The 19,973-nt window shown below is 40.9% G+C and overlaps 1 protein-coding gene across 1 annotated transcript; it reads right to left on the reverse strand.

Moving 5' to 3' along the window:
• Positions 1–2,220: 2,220 nt before the first annotated feature.
• prom1b (prominin 1 b) lies at positions 2,221–19,626 on the reverse strand (the record flags this gene model as incomplete). The annotated part of the gene is made up of 27 exons (XM_079278849.1): positions 2,221–2,290; positions 2,471–2,545; positions 3,066–3,181; positions 4,252–4,341; positions 5,582–5,650; positions 6,029–6,109; positions 6,346–6,399; positions 6,594–6,611; positions 7,051–7,143; positions 7,853–7,924; positions 8,077–8,223; positions 8,321–8,405; positions 8,638–8,741; positions 8,916–9,039; positions 9,159–9,311; positions 9,892–10,051; positions 10,373–10,436; positions 10,566–10,640; positions 10,760–10,977; positions 11,241–11,264; positions 11,810–11,899; positions 12,047–12,110; positions 12,249–12,369; positions 13,761–13,966; positions 14,070–14,096; positions 14,488–14,549; positions 19,377–19,626. The coding sequence occupies 27 exons, from the start codon at positions 19,624–19,626 to the stop codon at positions 2,221–2,223; spliced, it is 2,712 nt and encodes a 903-aa protein (XP_079134975.1).
• Between the last annotated feature and the right edge of the window lie 347 nt (positions 19,627–19,973).

Consider the following 19,973-nt stretch of genomic DNA (forward strand, 5'->3'; position numbering starts at 1 on the left):
GTTTATGGAAGAAAAACAAAGGAGACACTTATCAGACTGAAGTTTTTATTCACACATTTGCGCCCTCACCACAAACTTCAGCTGTGTTATCGTTTTTGTACGTTCGTCTGCCACCACAGAGGCCTCTGGGAGTTTTATTTTTCAAATCAAAGGACGGTGAAGAAAAAAAAACCCTCTCACAAGTACAAGTCACTATTTGTCACTAATGGTCTGGCGAGAAATGCCTAAGACACAATATCTGGTTTGTCATCTGTCTTAAAACCTTGTAAGGGTATGTGTGTGTAGCTTATGTGTGTGTTGAATAGCTGGTAGCCTTCAATGTTTAAACAAATAGTTTGACATTTTGGGAAATATTTCTCTTTCGTTTACTTGTTGAACGTTAGCTAAAAAGATCGATCATTGTCTGTATGCTAACAATAAAGCTACAGCATATCAACAGTTAGCTTAGCATCAAGCCTGGAAACAGAAAAGGAGTGGCTCAGACCAAAGGGAACAAAAACCACAAACCACCAGCTCTAACGCTCACTAATAAACAAGCATTTATCTTGTTTGTTTAATTGTTAAAATAAAAAATAAAATTAAAAAGTATAAAAATGACGATAAGAAGTCCAGTTAAGAAATAGTCCAGCGCATTACTTCCTGTAAATTGTTGTTTTCAGCCATGCTAGTGGCTCTATGGATGGCAATATTGATTTAATGACATTTTCTGCAGACATTTATGGTCCCCAGAGGATGAATCTCAAGGACTTTGGTGGATCCCCGGACATTTTGTTTATCATTTTTGGCTTTCAGTTACATATCAAGACCACTATGGGATGGATTTACGGTGTCCTGGGAATGAATTCTAATAACTTTGGTGATCACCTGACTTTTCATCTAGTCTAGCGACATCATCAGGTCAAAATTTTAATTTGTTTACTACATTGGTTCGGGCCATATAATGAGATAATGTTAGCATGCTAACACGCTAAACTACGGTAAGATGTTTGTTCATTGTGAGCTTGTTAACATGCTGACGTTAGCATTTAGCTCCAAGCACAATTGCTAGCATGGCATTAGATTTGCTTCACTTTGTTTTTGTCTTTCTGCTAAACTTAGCTAACAGGCTGGTATTCAACAAAAAGGCACAAGAGTTGTATCTTCAGCAAACAAGAGTATTTCCCCAAAATGTCAGACTATTTCCTAATTTCCTGGTCGATCCAACCTGTTGAGCCAAAAATGATGCGATCTACAAATATTGACAAAGAAAAAAAAAACTATTTCTAAAAAAAATCCTACTTATGTGCTATAAAACAAACATTAACAAAAAAATATATAAAACTTTCAAAAGTTTTGAAAGCGTAAAAAATGTACATATGTGTCACCATGTTAGAAACTGATAACTGAAGTACAAACAACTGTATTCTCTACAGGTAAAAGTAGCTATTGCGGGAATATTGCTATTAGAGTTGATGATGTACAGTATGACACACTAGGAGGACTGCTGATGCTCGTGATGAGCGTGCATGAGAAAATACTTGATAAATTATAGTTGGCTGGCATTTGGGGTCCTTGCCAAATGGCTTGAAGGGGTAACGGGGAGTGGGACTCCCTCACCACACAGTTCCTGATTGTTGTTGTTCTTCCCTTTGGTCCTTGAAAGTGTTCCAAGAGCTGAATGGGAAAGCTGGAAAGTTCAGAGATCCTAGAAAAGCGAGAAGCCAAGTTAGTTGTCAAACAGTGTGTTTTCTTTTTTATTATTCCTGAAGAGAGGAGTGACACTTACCACGAGGGAAATATCAGTTCCAGTTCTCTTGTCCACTGTGGAAAAAGAGAAAATGAAAATCGACTTAGTTTCAGAAAAGTCAAAATAAAATCACATTAGAAGGAGACTTTTTTCTCAGTTGGTCATAACTACACACAATTTGGAGACAGTGTCTAGACTCCAGAGTAATAGGGTGTCTTCCTCTTAACTCCATCACGAGGAACTTTTTCTTCTTGAGTCCCGGCATTTGAATGTACATCGTCGCTTGAAAGAGACAACGGTGATGGATGAAGGATGAAGAAAACAAGAAAAAATTGAAAAGAAATCTCCTGGGTGAAATCAGACTGATGATGATTAAATGGCTGGTGATTCTCAGATGGTTTTAGTTGTTTGTTAACGTTGTTAGATGAGGGTTAGTGCAAAGTTATACCTGACATAACTTCACATCAGTACCTCATCGACGAGTTCCTTTTGGGTCACCAGTCGGCGTAGCTCGGTGGAGCAGAGGCCCGAGGGAACCGGGTCAGGGTATCACAATAGGGAGAGCTACACACACACACACACACACACACACACGTATATATATATATATATATATATATATATACACACATGGGGAATTCTTTAAAAAGTCAAAGTCTGTTGAGAAATGTAGCAAATGTCTGCAGACTCTCCAAAATATCCCTCCGCCAATCAACACCGCGGCATGCATGCAAGCAGAGGCACTGCTCGTACCTGACCACAGCGAGGTCTCCGTGGATATCGCACACTTGTTCACCATGATTACCTGTATTACCCATACTGCAACACAAGCGCGAGGTTGGACAGGTGAGAAAGAGAATGGGAAGACTCCGCTGAAAGCAACAAGGATGGAGTGATCCTCGGTATTAAAGTCGAAAAAGAGGAGGAAGACGCAGCAGAAGATGATGAGATGAAGATCCATGCAAAGAGAGGAAGACCATGCTTGTAATGTCAGATTTGCGATAAACAAAAAGGTGCAAGAAAGATGTGAAGGGATCCAAAAATCGAAGTATCCCATACCAAACAGGCAATGGGGACGTGGAAGAGGGCAAAAAGACGTGTGAATAGCAGACAAACATCAAAGAGAAACAAGCCACGGGTAAGAGGTCCTGTAGAGAGAGCGGAAATAACACGAGGAGAAAATATGAGGAGAATCAAAGCAATAACGACAAAGAGAAGGAAAGAAGAGGATTAATTCATTATTTTTTAATCTACAGAGAAGATTCAGACTACGAGCAAAACTAGCATAATTTCTGTCTGTGGCTGTGTGTACAAAATGTGAGCGTGTGTTTGGACTCACTCTTCAAAGACGTCCTCTGTGTCCATCCTCCTGTAATACTTGGCCAGTTTGATGGAGAAGATGATACTGGGAATCAGGAAGATACAGCAGCATCCCAGTCCAAACCAGAATGTGTTCTGAAAAACACGTTGACAAGTCATCTTTCTCCAGTCAACCTTTGATTCATTCCTGTCGCACTCAATTCAACTTTAATATGTTTCAAAGATTAGTCGATGAATTGATTCATCACTTAAGTGGTGGAAGATGTTTTCAGATCCTTCATAGTAGTCAGTAGAAAGTGAAAGCAATCATAGAAATAACACATAGTAGTATTTTGAGTAGTTTTACTTCCTCAATGCGTGTTTTTTTTAATGCTAAATCAGTGAAGTAACTAGTAGAGTGCCTATAATACTCAAATAATAGTGGTGCAGTAAGAAAGTACTATACTACAAAGTGGTAATTGTACAGTATTCAAATGTAAGTGTTGTATATTTTTTATTGTGGTTTAGTGTTGGTTACAAAAACAAAGCAATATACAGATTTTCCTAAGGACTCATTTGGCACTATTCACAATTTTATAGACTTAAAAAGATGAATTGATAGCCGTTAGTTGAAGCCCTACGGATTTCACACAAAGGCACATGGATGCACAAGAAATGTACACGTCACCAGGCACAAATAGGACAGAACATATAAATATAAACTCGTACACACATGCAGCACATACAGAGGCTCCAGGTACTGCTGGAGCGCTGATGTATAAAACAAATCTTTATATTTATATTGACCACAGTCTGTGACTTGTTTGAGCTCTCATTTAACTCTCACATACACACACGATATGTAGCTGATATGGAAATAAAAAACTTTACAACTCCTCGGGGCAGGAGTGAAAACAGAGAGGAATCTATGTGTATGTTACTCCCCTCCTGCCTCAAAACAGACCCTATCTCATCTCAGTGTGTGTGAGCGAGTGTGTCGGAGACCCGAGAAAAAAACTGTTCCCGTACGTGAGGCCCGAATGGCTCCACAGTCTTCATCACTCCCAAAAACCCAGAGCTCCCTCAAACCGTCAAAGAGTCGTTTATGTTTCTAGTTGAAATCCAAATACATGTGTAGGAACATGTACTGTACATACAGCTGTGCAATGAATCAGTGCACACACACACACACACACACAGATAACCGCAGTGTTCTGGTGCCTTACCACTGAGTCGACGACGAAGCTGCACGCGACTATCTCCATGCTGTCCACAATGTTACTGATGGGTTTGCACTGGGCCACCTCTGAAGTCAACTGTAGGGGAAAAATACACCAGAAAACCCAAAGTATCGATTACAGCGTATGCATGAATGACGTCAAACGTAAAACCATAAGCATGGAAGATGATCTCTCCTCAAGCTTCTTATTATAGACGTTACATTTAAATCAAAGTGGCTTCTTGGACTGTTTAAATAATCTGGTTACAATCAGAGAACTTCTAAAGCTCCCGTGATTTACTGAACATCCGAGCCCTGTTTCCACTTGACATTAACATGCGTCTTGGGTGATCCGATCACACGTGGACAGCTCTACATACGTCGGTTCACACCTGGCATTTGCATGCGTCTCCAGATGCTTCTCCACTCTATACGCAATTAAAGACGTGCATCATTTCCGTTTGCTAAAACCAATGACGGGAGGCAGCAATCCACTTCCCTGGCTAGTCTAGGAATCAAAACCATACAGACTGGGTCTATTTATTTTGGGTTCCAGGCAAAACACATTTTTTTCCTAGTTATTCAGTCCCACAATCCTCTGTGCAGCAGGTATATGAGCAAGAGGGTCACAATTCAAGGTGCCATGTTATGTGGAAGTAGTGTGTCCCAATTGAATGCATACTACATGCAACAGAACGCCCTTTGTAAGGGCAGCTGCTGTACTTACTTAAAGTAAAAAGAAAAAGTATGCGATTTAGAACGCAGCTTACAAAAGGTATGTTGTCAAAAGGGTCCCGGACCACATCGATGAGTGCCTTCAGTAATCAGACAGGGTGACTTGGATTTAAGACTTTTCCCTTATTTGACTTGTATGACTGGTGTCATTGTGTCACAAGATTCATGAAATCTTACTTCCCATGTCTTAGCATTGTTAAGACTTTTGAAAACATTTGTATGCCACTTATGGCCTTTACGACTTTTTAAGGAACTGTGAGAACTCTGTCAGATCACAATGTGCCTTGGTGGTCATTTACACTTGTATTTAGCGCTGTCCACTTGTGATGCGACCGCCCAAAACACATTTTAAACTAACTGTTAACAGGGTCCCGGTTGACTCTTAAGAGAGCAGCTCGATTGCTGATAGTTTTACTGTTCTCTCACTATAATCAAGTATAAATCCAACACTAACGGAACACTTTTACCGTGGGTTTCAATTTGCGCCGTACAATTACACTCTTCCCTTCTGCTGACAAAGTCTCTCCTGTGAATTATCAACCTGTAAACTTTAAAAGGAGGCGTCGATACGATACAACATAGAAAACTGGTGGTATACTCACCGAGTTATTTACCCATTCTGTATACTGTTTGAAGTATCCCACCAAGCTCTGTGTGTAGCCTTTTGTTTCCTAGAGAGGAACGAACAGAGAGGAAAACATGTCAGCAATGTGTGACGGCAGTCTGTTGAGGGTTAGTGTGGATTCCTACGGTAAGATAAAATATTGAATAAGTTGTTCTTATCGTGCTGTTTCTGCTCAGGTCAATCAAACTCGGGTTGTAATACAAGAAGTCACTGTTGTGTGGTTGTTAAAAATATCTGGTTTAAATCAGCGATAATGGAGTGGAGGAACTGATGAAAACAAGTTTTTAGATGAATATCACCGTTTAATATCTGATATAATATAATATATAACAAATGTGGCAAGAAATAAATAAAGATGTCTCCACGAGAGCACAGTTACATATCACTCATATAATGCAGTTTGTTGTAATTATCTTTTTAATACCTGTTTCACCACATGGGAAGCGTTGTGAGTGATGAGGTACTCTGCTGCATCGATGGCACTCAGGATATTCGTAACCTTGACCTGAAAGACACAGACAGAGAACGAGATTCATTTGCACTTATGAGACAATTAAGCAAGTTAGTGTGAATAGTTTGTTTATGTTCAGATGACAATACAGAAGTTAATAGGACGTGTTCTGCATGGTTTGATAAGTAGACGTCATTGCCTGTGTGCTAATACAGTCAATGATTATATATATTATTTACAACATGTGATGGTAATATAACGATGTGTAATATCGTCGTTTGCTTCCTCACCGGCAGGTCGCTGGACATCCTCTGCAGCTGCTTGATACTCTGGCTCAGTGTACTCTGTGTGAGGAGACAATAACACAAACTGTCACCAAACAAACCATAACTGCGTCTCTAAATGACCCATTCACAAAAAAATGCCATCACGTCACGTCACCGCTGTCATAACATCAACAACATGAACAACACTCCGATGACAAAACACGCAACATGAACACTGTCATGTTGCGATATATTAATTAACAGTGGCTTACCCGCGCTTTGACATATTTCTGTTACCATTTACCGAACAAAAAGGAAGAAGAGAGAAGATAAGTAAAGAGAGCGGCTACCAAAAAAAAAGATTATACTTCCATTAAGTTTGTTCTTAAACTTGTGATCTGATTTTTTCCATTCTTTCAATGTGATTTTTACGTTATCTATCCTAATAATTTGATTGTTACAGTTTGCCAGAACTGAGAAATAAGGTACATTGCTGTTGTTGCATATCATCTGAAATTTTCTTTAGCAGCTGTTACCATAAGCCTTAAAAAAAAAACTGAGAACTTTACAAATGCTAAGTCGAGTCTCATAAAGTAGTATACTGTATGTTTATTTACTTTGTCAGTAGAAGGTGTTGTTTGGACATAGGAGCGGGTCTGTGTGTATTTGCTTGTGCATATCTATGAAGTGTAATAAGTGTTTAATGTGTTTGATGAGAGAGGTGATTACCATTGCTTGCTCCATGGGAACCACATGTTCTCTGTGAATCTGTCTGATACTGCTGGCGTGTCCTTTCAGTGCGTTCTCCAGAGCACCACGTGGCTGTAAACACACACACACACACACACACACACACACACACACACACACACACACACACACACACACACACACACACACACACACACACACACACACAGAGCAGAGGATGCAGCAGTTTGTTGCAGTTAAATCTTGAGGATAATCAGGTAATGACTATTAATTCAATTATTTATTATTCCTTCCTGCTTTAGAAATACAAGCACACACGAATCCTTCTGTGGTATGTCCCGTGTGCCTTTAAATGGCATAGTTCCTGTACTATGTACGATGCATGTGCCATACATGTGTGTGTTCAGGGTGAATGGGCAGCTTGTTCAGACCAACTTAGCATGAAGCGAAATGATTTTCCAGAGAGGCTGTCCAACTCTATATTTGGGTTTGTTGGTTTAAGAACATTTCTTTAACATGTCAAGATTAAATCAAGATTAAAAAACGAATTAAATAGACGTTAAAATCTCTAAAGCCAACTCCCTGGGTCCAAATACTTTCACAAGCACTCGAGCATCATAAGTTAAACTAGATGTGACAGATCACTGCAGCTGACAAACATAAACACTGATTATACCTCATCTTAGTCACTCTAAGCCACGTGTAGTATGTGTGTAAAACATCACCGCTGTCACACTTCTTCATCATTTTGGCATTTGAATAATAAAAGCAGCATCATGCCGTTGCTGTCATTGGTTGGTGAGATAATAATGAGACTCACCATTTGGTCGGCCTGAGACTCCAGGTCAGTCGAGAAGGAGAGGAGATCCACCAGAGTGACTCCCTTAGTGACCTAAAACAAAAAACAAAGGATCATACAGTTTTAAAATCCCTCCTTCAGTCTGGAGATGCACAATGTGAATAAGTAAGTCCTGGAGGCTTAACCTGACTCAACGTCCCCATATGGTAGAAAAGGTACTGGAGACACACAGACACACAGATTACCTCAGCCAGGTAGGCTTCATAGTCAATATTTCCAACTCCAGAGTTGGCGAAGTTGATGAGGCTGTCTCTGCCGGCCTGCTCAAGCAGCGTGATGTCGTGCAGGTCGACCTGCACACTCTCAAACACTTTGGCCAGATCCCTGTTGTACTGTTTGAACCACATATTCATGTGGATAAGTTACCATTCACACAGACTTTAACACAGACTTGTATCAGCATTTCCCACTCAGTAAACTGACACTCACCACAGTTCTGTTGAGGAAGGAGTTGATGTTGAACATGGTCTCCAGTTGCAGAGAATGGTACAGACCGTTGTTCTCATAGCAGTCCCTACAGAGACAAAATACTAAAATTTGAGAATAAAAAATTGGAAAATGTAATTTGCGGCACAAACATTATTCATTTTTCTTTTACTTTGAGGCATAATATGCAGCTCATTAACCTTATTTATCTTGTTTCATTTTTCTTTTCACTTTCAGTTACGAGACACACTGTAAATTGCAGTAAACAATGAGTTTTAATTACATGATGTACTGTACAGTATTAGCTGTTAGCATGTTACCTGTACATGCTTCCCAAAGTCAAGTCAATGTTGGGATTCTCAAACAGCATCCCTGGAAGGAAGTTCTTCTTGGCAGGATGAACCAGGAATGGTGTGTCTATGATCTACACACACACACACACACACACACACACACACACACACACACACACACACACACACCGCGTTGTTCGTTATTGAACACAATCCCGCTCAGATTAAATGCTTTCTAAACACAGAGAAAGGCAGAGGGGAGAGTCAAAATAAGACGATTCGGGAAAGAAGTTTGTTTTTAACACCTTGAACAGCTGTCGGTTAGCGAGCGGTTCGCACATCATCTTCTCCATGTTGCCACCAACAACAAACAAGGTGGTCACGATGCCCATCAGCACCCAGACGAAGATGAAAGAGAAGCCCACCCCACTGAAAGAGCCAGAGGCAGAGCGTGTGAAACATAAATCACACAGAAACATCAGTAGCTATCTGCTAAGAATAACTGTTTGCTGTAATACTGCAATAAAACATCGGTCTTAGTAACATACGCCATGAGCAGGTTGCCGCCGGTGTTCGACAGGCAGCCTCGTGTTGTTGGTGTAGCGTGCTTATCGTAGCCACAGGTGCCACACAGCAGCCCCAGGAAGTTGAAGGCCAGGACCAGGACGAGCATGCAGAGCACTGCCACACAGCCGACCCACCTGCGCACAGACACATGCAGACACACACTTAGTGCTGTCGTTTGCGAGGACACCGCATTGATTAACATGAATTTACCCTCACCATAACCTTGTCATAATTCTGACTTCATATTTTTCCTCTTACCAGTAGTGCTATTTATCAATCCAGACTGTTTTGGTGTGAGTTGTTTAGTTTTGGAGGTATTAGCTCATATATTGGATATGGATATGGATTGCAATATGCTATTGACAAGCCAAACCACCACACCGCTATGTCCACGTTTTTCTTTTTTAAATTCTTTACAATGGAAACGCCATTCATTAACACTACGCTACAAACGCCAGCAGTTCGTTTTTTTTCTGGTTGCAGAGAATTGAAAAATGTTCAACTTTGGGTAAAACACTGCGCTCGTCACATTGTCATCGCACCCAGCCGTCCAATTACAATAGAGGAGGTGGGGCAATGACCTCAAAGACCAACCGTAACATTGAAGGAGGACAAATTCTTCCCCAGATGGGAAGTTTGTCCCCATAATGTGACAGGTTTGTGTCCCCACAACCTGATTGATACAAGTACACAGACAAACACACATGCACAAACCTGTAGAAGTCCATTTGGTCAATCTGTGGGTAATAGGACTCTATCTTTTTCTGCCCATCGCTGAGGAAAATGGTGAAATTGACCAGAGAAGGTTCCACTGGGAACATCTTTGAGAAGCTGTTGATCTCTATGCCAATCTTATCCAGCATAACTTTTACTCCTATACACACAAACAGACAACATCAATTAGAAGGCCTGTCAGTACAAAGGTGACAACATTGAGAAAAGGTGTCTCACAGAAAGTGGAAAGGGACAAAGAAGGACTTACGAGGAAGAGCTGTGGTTTCATCATTCACAAGGTGAAGGCGAGAGGAGAAAAAATACAAAGTGAAATACTACAATCAGACTTTATCTCATTTCATTTGTAAAGAAGGGAAAACACTGTATTTGTTCGGCAAACTAAATAAACGTACATACAGTACAGTGTACATTCATATATACCGGTATATATATATATATACATACATACACACTTCTTTACCTGAGACAATGTTTTTAGTTTGTTCTTTAACCAGATTTGGTGTATCATTAAAGGATGAGTAACCCTGGAGGTGGAAAGGAAGAGAGAAAGGATGATTAAGAAACATATATATACATTTCTAGGGTGTATTTCGTAAGAATATGAAAAAGAATATGAGCAGGAGGATGCTGAGAAGCTGGAGACAGAAGCTAACCTTTTGTACAATGTTGCTGAGGTCCGTCTTCAGGACTGTATTGACATTTTCCAAGGCACGAGTGACGTCTGGCAGCTGACAGACACAAAGAGAAAATGAGTGAAGATTCGTAAATATGGCAACTGAAATGTTTTTTTCCCCATTTATTTGAAGGTTTTCATTCTAATCTCATGTGTCAGATAATTCCCCAGTACCGTGGCGAAGTCAGCGTTGATTCCCAGCTGCGACAGCGTGGAGCGGATGGTGTTACAGGTGTGAGACACAGCTCCATTAGTGCAGGCAGGGTCTGACAAGGTGTTGGACAGAGAGGCACGCTCCCCCGACAGACTGGCCTGAAGCATCCCCGTCCCCTCCTGGAGAACCTCCAGGGAGGACTTGACGTTCTCGAGGGCCTCTTTGGTCTCCTGCATGGCTACAGGGGAGAGAGAGAGGAAGAGTGCAATTGAATCAAAGGTTGGCACTACACTTCCAGTAAAATAATCCACAACGGTGTGTTATTTTGTGTTGTCAAACTGGTGAGCGTCATACATTTTATTTTAACACACATTCACAATCCACGCAACCACCACAGAACTACCCAAATTACAGCAATAACCAAAATACCACGACACCACAAAAAACACGACGGGAGACGTTTTACAGGGCACAGCAGTGGTGCAGATCAGCTCTGATTACCTTTGATGGCATTCTCAACTTTTGCTTTAGATAAAAGGAAGTCAAAGAGGAAAAATGGAAAGTAAAACACGGTGAGGACGTGCCCTTAAAAGACACAATGGGATTCTGTAGTAATGAAACCACATGAGAGGAAACTGCACATAAAAACAAATCATGTAGCATCACACAAAAAGTGTGCGGACAATTCACAAAGATAATATATCTACAGATAGATATATGTTGCAATGGGGTCGCAATTTCATTTTAAGTTCAGCAAATAAGGAATACTTTACAATTTCAGTTCAAAGTAACATTCAACATGATAAAAGTGTATTAATTTGCAGTTTTGTTTGACGTGTTCAGAGGTTTCTGAGCATTTTAAATAACAGAAAACATAAAGAGACTTTTACGTTCGAACAAAAATACTTCTTGGCTGAAGAGATTTATCCTTGAATTTCAAAATCAATATCAACAATTAGATGTTGCAGCAGCAGCAGCATCGTGATACTACGTCTCCACTGCTTGAAGTGAACAGGTGGTCGTATGAAAAGCTCATACAGAGTGTGTGTGTGTGTGTGTGTGTGTGTTACCTCCTGCCATACGCAGCGCAGTGTCCAGTGAGGGAACCGCCTCTTTCTCCAGCTGACTGTGGATCCTCCCACCCAGCAAAGGTCCAATGTCTGTCCGGAAACACGGGAAGATCAGACGGTTTTATGACAACACGACAGTTATACATTGCTACTGTAGGTAAACACGGGGAGACACAGGCAAACAACGCGAGGGACATTCAACAAATAAAGAACGTAAACAGTCTGAATTCAACTTACTGTCCAGGTCTGATAGGACTTTGTTCTTTGCTGTGGTGTACTGGGCTGTCAGGTAATCAATTTGCTGCAACAGAAGACACACATTACGCATTCAAACATGAATTATTGTGTAAGTGTCTTTTAAATGGGAATGCATGTGTGTGCATGTGTGTGTGTGTGTGTGTGTGTGTGTGTGTGTGTGTGTGAGAGAGAGTGGGCATACAGCAGGTGTGTTGTTAGCAAACGTCTTCAGGTCTCTCATGTTGGTGTTGATGAGCTGCCGCGTGCTCTTAATCTGTGTGCTGACATTATGGTTGGCAGCATAGGCAATGAGCACTCCCAGACTGAAACACAAGCACACACACACACACACACAGGATCAGTAAAGTAAAGACAGTGAGCAGTACTGACCAGCAGAGGGCAGCATGGCTACATTAAGGTGTAGTTCTGCTCCATGGGCTTCAAAAGTCACTGTTGGAGAATTCAGAGAGATGTGACCGACCTGCAAAGACACATTTCTCTATTTCTATTCTACGTCTCAATCTGAAATGTGGATTTTAAAAAGATGCAAGTCTCTCTTTCTCTGCTTATCCTTTCAGAACTTATCACATGAATGGAGGGTAATCAGGTAGAGGGGTCATTATAAACAGCTCAGACGTTTAATCAAAAATATTTTAAGACTTTCTTTGTCCTGACTGTTGCAATGAAACTATTTGGGAAAGATCTACATGATGTACAGCTATAAATAAACATATTTTAGCCTATTTTTGAAAATACACATCTCAATCTCCTGCAAGCTTAGAATCATTTTGTGGCGCATTGGCCACTCTTTCTCTACAATCCATCTCCTTCATGGTCAGTAAACATTTAACAAGGAAAATTGATTAAAATGGATATTGACTGATCTCAAGTTTATTAACGTTACGAGGTATGTTGTAATATACTGAAGCAAACTTACTGTGATAAATTAAGAAAGGACGGATAATGCTGTGATAATTCACTCTTTAGAAAACAACAAAGAGTGATGAAGCCTGACGCGGTGCTGAGCTGATTCTTCTTCTTTTGAAGGGATTTCATTTACTCACACTATGTTCTTTAAAAACTTTCCATGATGCTAATACATATTTAACATGACACTGCATATGTGTGAGAAAGAGAAGTTGTGTAAAGCCTTTTGTGGCTTCAAAGGGAGCTCAAAATCGGATAAACTGCCTCGAGTGATGTCACTGGGGTTGTTAGCCCGCTTGTCATCTCTGCTCGAAGCTACATTACACGAGTTCAACGCTAAATCGGTGGAGAACTCTTTTGAGAATCCATGTACAAATACACACGAGCATGCAAAAACTGTGCAACCAAAAGGAGTTTTTGCACAATTTGTGTTTGTGTCAATAATTTCACAATGAAATTATTATTACTTTTGATCTGGTATCACCGAGTAATGAGAAATGTCAGTTCATTTTTATGAAGCTCATTGTAGCGACTTCAAGTTTAGCAAGACATGCTTCCCTTTTTGTTGAAAATACATGCAAGTCGAGGTCTAATGTTTAAATACTTTTACCAGTACCCAGCTCAGTATATCCAAAATCCACTTTCCAACAACTCATCATAATCTAAAAACCCAGAATGCACACAGTGAGGACACTAATACCTTAATCTGTCTCATGAAAAGAGAAGAATAATCCTCATAGTGTTGATAAACAAGATGATATGATAAAGGCTGAAAGGAGCGACTCACACAATGAAGATGGAGGTGGCGATGAGCGACGCGCTGTAGAAACCTCTCTGGCAGTCGATGTTCTTTCTCTGTCTCTGGTGCATCTCCCCTCCGCAGTTCTCACAGCATCGACACACACAGAAACACATGCCGATGATGGGGGTGAGGATCAAAAAGGTGACACCGATGGTCGCACATATGAGGAATCCGACTTCGTAGTGGATCATCTGCAGCAGGAGGAGATTGATACAATCACCGTTCTCCCTCACTGAATCATTTTTATGACATTGTAGTGTGTATTATGGGAACACAATGTTATGAGGAGTTTACCTGTAGTAACAGGACCACATTTTCTGGCTGTGACCCCATACGTGCAGACAAACAAACACACACACACACACACACACACACACACACACACACAAACACAAAATCACACACAAGCCGTAGCAAGAGGGAAAGAAAGACAAACAAAACAAGGTCAGTGTGACAGCCAAGAGTTTAAGAGGCAGCAAAACTCCAATTTCTAAAGAGGGAATTGAAGGTGACATCATGAGTCAAGGTAGAAAAAAAGATGAAAAAAGAGTCAAATTCAATTTCTATACTTGCACGGTGCATCGTTTAGAATTTGCAAGAACAAAATCTTTCACAAGTATCAAATCAAGAATTACATTTATCAATCAAATATCCAAACACTGCTTAACCTCATGATTGAGTTCATCTCCATTATCGCTTAAATCAAACACACCTTTCTCCATTCTTCTATTTTGATTCCTCCCATGTTTTGTTGAATGACTTTAACAATCAGATCTGAAAAAAACAAATAGAACAGAAAGGTCGACACGTAAGTCTTTCAATCTGCAGAAATGTAATTATAATCACTTGCACAACAGTGTTTTACGGGCGGTGTACGACTCATCTGCCACTATCACACACAATCAAAAACACTTCCTGTGTAACGTTTGAGAAGCTTCACTGGAGTGAAAAATCCATTTATCTGTTCATGAGCAGACAACAGAGATTATGAGGATTCATATTTTAATTTCCGAGGAAAAGTATTGCGAATATATTTCCTCATATATCTAACAGCTGTGTGTTTTTGCAGAATCTGTTTGAACTGTGTAGTTTGCAGTGAGGACTGCAGTCCGGTCCAGCTGTCTGTGTATTTATGTGGGTCAGGCATCGCTAAGCCTACCTGGATGGTGAGGGACTCACCCACACTGTTACTCTGCAAGGGAACACTGATTCCTCCCACACACACGCACACACACACGCACACACACACACACACACACACACACACACACACACACACACACACACACACACACACACACACACACACACACACACACACACACACACACACACACACACACACACACACTTGAGTACAATTTCGTGATACTTGTATCTTGTAACTTGAATCTTTTTGTCATTAAAATGTCAGAAAATAGTGAACAGTGAAGTGAAACGTTCCCATTATAATAATGTGCTTTAACAGTAAAACTGTCTCAGAATAAGCCTTGGTGAGTAAAAGGAGCTGAGCTTTGGGATATCTTTTGTGACCACATGGATAATCCTCTCAGCACCATCTTCCTCTGGCTGTCTCACTTTTCTCAGAGCTGTTTTATAAAAGTGGTTCACCTGGAAGCCTCAGACTGTCATGACGGGGTGAAGACATCTCCCTCCTTCACCTCTGCAGATGAAGCATATGAGCACATATGAGTCATGTCGATGCCACCTGTTGTTGATCAGGTACTTAGTTAGCATTAGCCACCAGGGGCAGTTAAGCTTAGACAGCTTAGTTCAGTGACCCAATATAAGAGGTAGTTACTGCAAACGAAAGGAAGAGGGCGGATAAAGAACCTGAAAGAATGAACCCACCACTGCCCACCATGTGTCTGCTGCAAGACGAGGAACCGATTTCGCACCAACGCATGCATATATGTTTTTTTTCATTTACATGTTTTCGGCATCTGTTGTGAAGCTCTTGTTGTTTACTAGAGTTAAACAAGGTGAAGCAAACATTGGATCCACAACAGAACACACACACACACCGGTTCATACAGGCCACTGTAAGGCTAAATATGTCAACAGCGAAACATCAAACACTGATGCTAGTTAGTTACCTTCTTACTGGAATGTGTAAATATAGAATTCCACAATCCCCTACCATGGGACGCGCTGAGAGATTACTGGAAGGTGTGAACGCAGGGGAAGCAAGTTAGATCGCAGTTACGCCACTGGAGTAATGCAAGTTTCAGAGTACAGTCAATGGTTGGAAAATGGAAAATAGCACGGAGAAAGACATTATTTTGGTATTACGCCTGCAAACTGCAGCATTAACTAGCAGTGTCTCCTTGGTTCATGAGCTTTAAATAACAATTAATTGATTTTTTTGTGGATTGACTTATCAATGAATCGATGTGTCTCTTGTTTCAGGTCTAAGAGACACCTAAAGTACAAGCTTTCCAGTCTCCCATCGAGAACAACACGTTGAAAGCTTGAAATAGCTTTAGAAGATGAACGGTAGCTGCAATGTCGGATGCAGATGCAGATTTAAAGCATCTAAACATGATAAACTTGACTTTTCGGAGGCAGTAATTCCTCCCTTTCCTTGCACATCCTGATCAGACGACTCATTTGGGTTTGTGATCTGATTTCAGACATTTGCCTCCTGATCAGTCCCAGTAATTAAGGCAAACAGACAAATACCAGGACTATGACCCACTTTCAGTATGTGTGTGCATGTGCGCATGCCCGTACGTGCTTAAACATGTGTGTGTGTGTGTGTGTGTGTGACAATGCCATCTGTAGCTGTGTTGGCTGTGCAGTGTTAGCATTAGCCCTGTGGATGCTAATCCTCTAATCTGCCCTGTGTGTATCAGAGGGATAAGACACGGCCCCCTTACACAGTCAATGAGTCCAAAATGCTTCTTCATCATAAAAACAACCGTCACACAGATTTATAAAGAGGGATGAGCGGGTCAGGAACCAACGATGAACCTGAAACATCAATGACATTAATAATAAAAGAGGGATTTGTGGAGATGTTGCCACAGAATCATTGTGCGATTGCTCAACCACGGACAATCCAATCTTCAGACAACTCAGTGTCAGCAGTTTGAACATGAATCAGGAAATAAGGCCGGACATGAATGCAGTATGATCATTTATCATCTTTTAATTGAATCGTATCGTGATTAAATCATATATTAAGATATATTGATACACAATTATGTTGATAACAATAATCACTTTCTCACTCAAATTTCTCAGAAAATCTATATTGATTAGAATGCTGCTTGCTGTGAAATCTAAATATTGTCTTCATGTGATTACTCTGTATTTGTGTGCATGCATGTAAACATAGTCAGTGTATAATTGGAAATATTGATTCTTTTTTTTCTCTATAATTTCACTTTTTGCACTAAAGGTCTGAACTAAATGAGAAAGTACTCAAAGTACTTTTCATTTGTCAAGTATTTAATTCACACAGAGTATTCAAAAATAGCCTTCACCACGTGGTTATTTCATAAAGACAATTTATTTATTAAATAAAAATCATGCTATATATATACAGTTAAACATCTGTCTACCAATACTCGTAAAAGTATGCTCCGTATACAATTTGTTGTAAAGATTCGCATGGTGATGAATGTCAAATTAAGAGCTAAAACTCAAGCAAATACTTTATTTAGTTTTGGCTGTACACTGTATGATAACATACTAAATCAAGCTTTTGCTTAAAACTTTTTCATCTGTTTTAGCAAACATGTTCAGGCAGTTCGAGTAACATAAATGCTATTCATAACAATCCTTTCAAAGTTTTTGGATTCACAGACGAACGGTTTTCTAAAGAACGTGCTTGTGCTGTATTTTCCCTCAAATAGTGAACCTCGAGGTACGTGTGTTGTGTTTTTTGCGTAAATATGATACGTGTGAGTGTGTGACATGAGGTCCAGGTGGTCTCTACCTGTGTGTGTGTATGACAGTAATTCATAGTGGAAAGTCCCCGACAGTGGCAGCATATGGTCCAGTGGATTAAGGTGTTACGCGGTGATGCAGGTGACTGAGAAAGCCTCCTCTAATCGCTGATCTGCTAATTGATTACCTAGCCAGCAGCGCTAACCCTGGACACCAAAATGGCAGCAACTTAAAACCTTCAACCCTATTGCACTATGTCATCCTCCAACGTGACCACTCATAGCTGCGCATACAGAACCCAAACAAACCGCTTTGGGTTGATTATGGCTCGATCCATTGCTGGATTTGGTTTTCTACACCAGAGAGCGTGACATTCACGATGTAAGTATTGATCAAGTGACAGACCTGATGTCACCTCAATAATGTTCAAACATGGGCCCCATGAGAGGATCATTCATAAGCTATATGATAGCTATTGATCTCATTAATCTGCTCATTTATGAGCTCTACAAGCCATATATCATCATGCATGCAGTCCCTCCGTGCACGTGCTCTTTTGATTCAGTATCATCTTAATAAGGAGAGTTTTTGGGAAGTCATACGTTGATATTTGCAGTGTGCAAATAAGCCCTGCAACAGCCGTCTCTTTGAGGTTTTTCAGTGTTTTTTGGACTTTGTTGTTTAGTTTATGACGTAAAACAAGGTCAGTCAGAGAGTCTGTGATGCTAGAGGAGAGTGGTTTCCAACCTTTATGACTCGTGACCCCTCAGCACATGTCATGGCTTGGCAGGTTTATGCACAAAAAGTTACGTTTTCCTTCTCAGTGACAGGCCCTTTCACAGCACCCAGTTCGGCCTGTCATAGCAGCGTGAACGCAGGTGTAATTAATCAAATCAATTAGGATCCCATTCTTTTTTAGTGTGTCACAGTCGTAACAGTGAGGCAGCATCCACAGTATAGGACCATGGTCAACCTGAATGGAACAGGGCCATAATTAATGTTATTAATCACACAATGACACGTCGAAAACGCTGCTAATGTGTAAATATACGGTATAATGTTACAGTAATCTACAGTTTTGTCTTTCATGTCTCTTTAATAACCGTGTTACTCCCACAAAACACCCAGCTTTATATTGGGGCCCCTTGGATGGGTCTCAACCTCCAGGTTGAGAACCAATTGAGTATAGCTTTAGGTAAAAGACTGAATACAGACTTATACCATAGTCTCTGCTATCACACTATCCAAAACTTGTAATAACATTAGCACCGATAAGTATTTTCAAAAATGCACTTTCATGCACGCTTTGAAACAAAGTGCCCACTTTTTGGCACTTTGTCCACACACATCAACTTTCTTTTAATGAATTTGTAGCTATGTATCTTTAAATTTAATATATCCTACCATTATATACTGTGTATACATCATTATTTTTCTACTGAGCATCTTGTGGCACAAAAACGCTGAATTAAATGATTTGCAGTCACAATAAAGCTAAGATTCTGAATCACATAAATTAGTGTAACACCTGTTACGGCCATGGAACACACATAATCCACATTTAGGTTATGTTATGGTCATTTGTGCCATTCAGAATGACTTGTGTATCCAGAGGAAAAGGTAAAGCCCTGACAGGTGTGCGAGGAATAAGACGCAGAGTGAAGATGAAGGAAGGAGGGCATGAGTGGGGAGGAGGGATAATCTCACCTTTAGGAAAGGAGTTCGGTTGAATAACATAGAGAAACGCGTGGACAACGTGGAAGAGGATCCCCACGGCCCCTGGTTCGTAGTAAGCGTGGGTATCATAAATTGCCGCCGGTACAAACCCAAAATCCAGCGGCTCTACCGGTGGAGGGGACCGCTGTCTGCGGGACTCCACGCGCGCCTCATCCGCCTGTTGCTCGCCGCTCGTGGACCCCCAGCAGAGCAGCAGGACGAGCCACCTTGTCCACAACATAATGGCTCAGAAAAGTCCACCTTTGTAACAAAAATAACAAAGTTAAAACTCCTAGCCCCCGGTCGCGCTAGTCTCGCGCTGGGATGGAGAGGGGATACGCGCTGGTGACGCGAGGACACCTTGTCCCTCTCGGTGCTTTATCCTCGCAGGGAAAGAAAAACTTTCAAATTTACATAACATCCAACGCTCGAGGTTTCGAGCAGCCGTTAGCTCCTGGGTTCTCGGTATGGACTCATCGCAGACATTTTTTTTCGTTGTCCCGGTGTCCTGTCCTCACTGGCCCCGTCTGTGAGTAGCCTAATCCCGCGTGCACGAAAACCCAAGAGCGCTCGTGCTCGCTGAAAGGT

The sequence above is a fragment of the Melanostigma gelatinosum genome (assembly GCF_949748355.1).
Source record: "Melanostigma gelatinosum genome assembly, chromosome: 11".
Taxonomy (NCBI): domain Eukaryota; kingdom Metazoa; phylum Chordata; class Actinopteri; order Perciformes; family Zoarcidae; genus Melanostigma; species Melanostigma gelatinosum.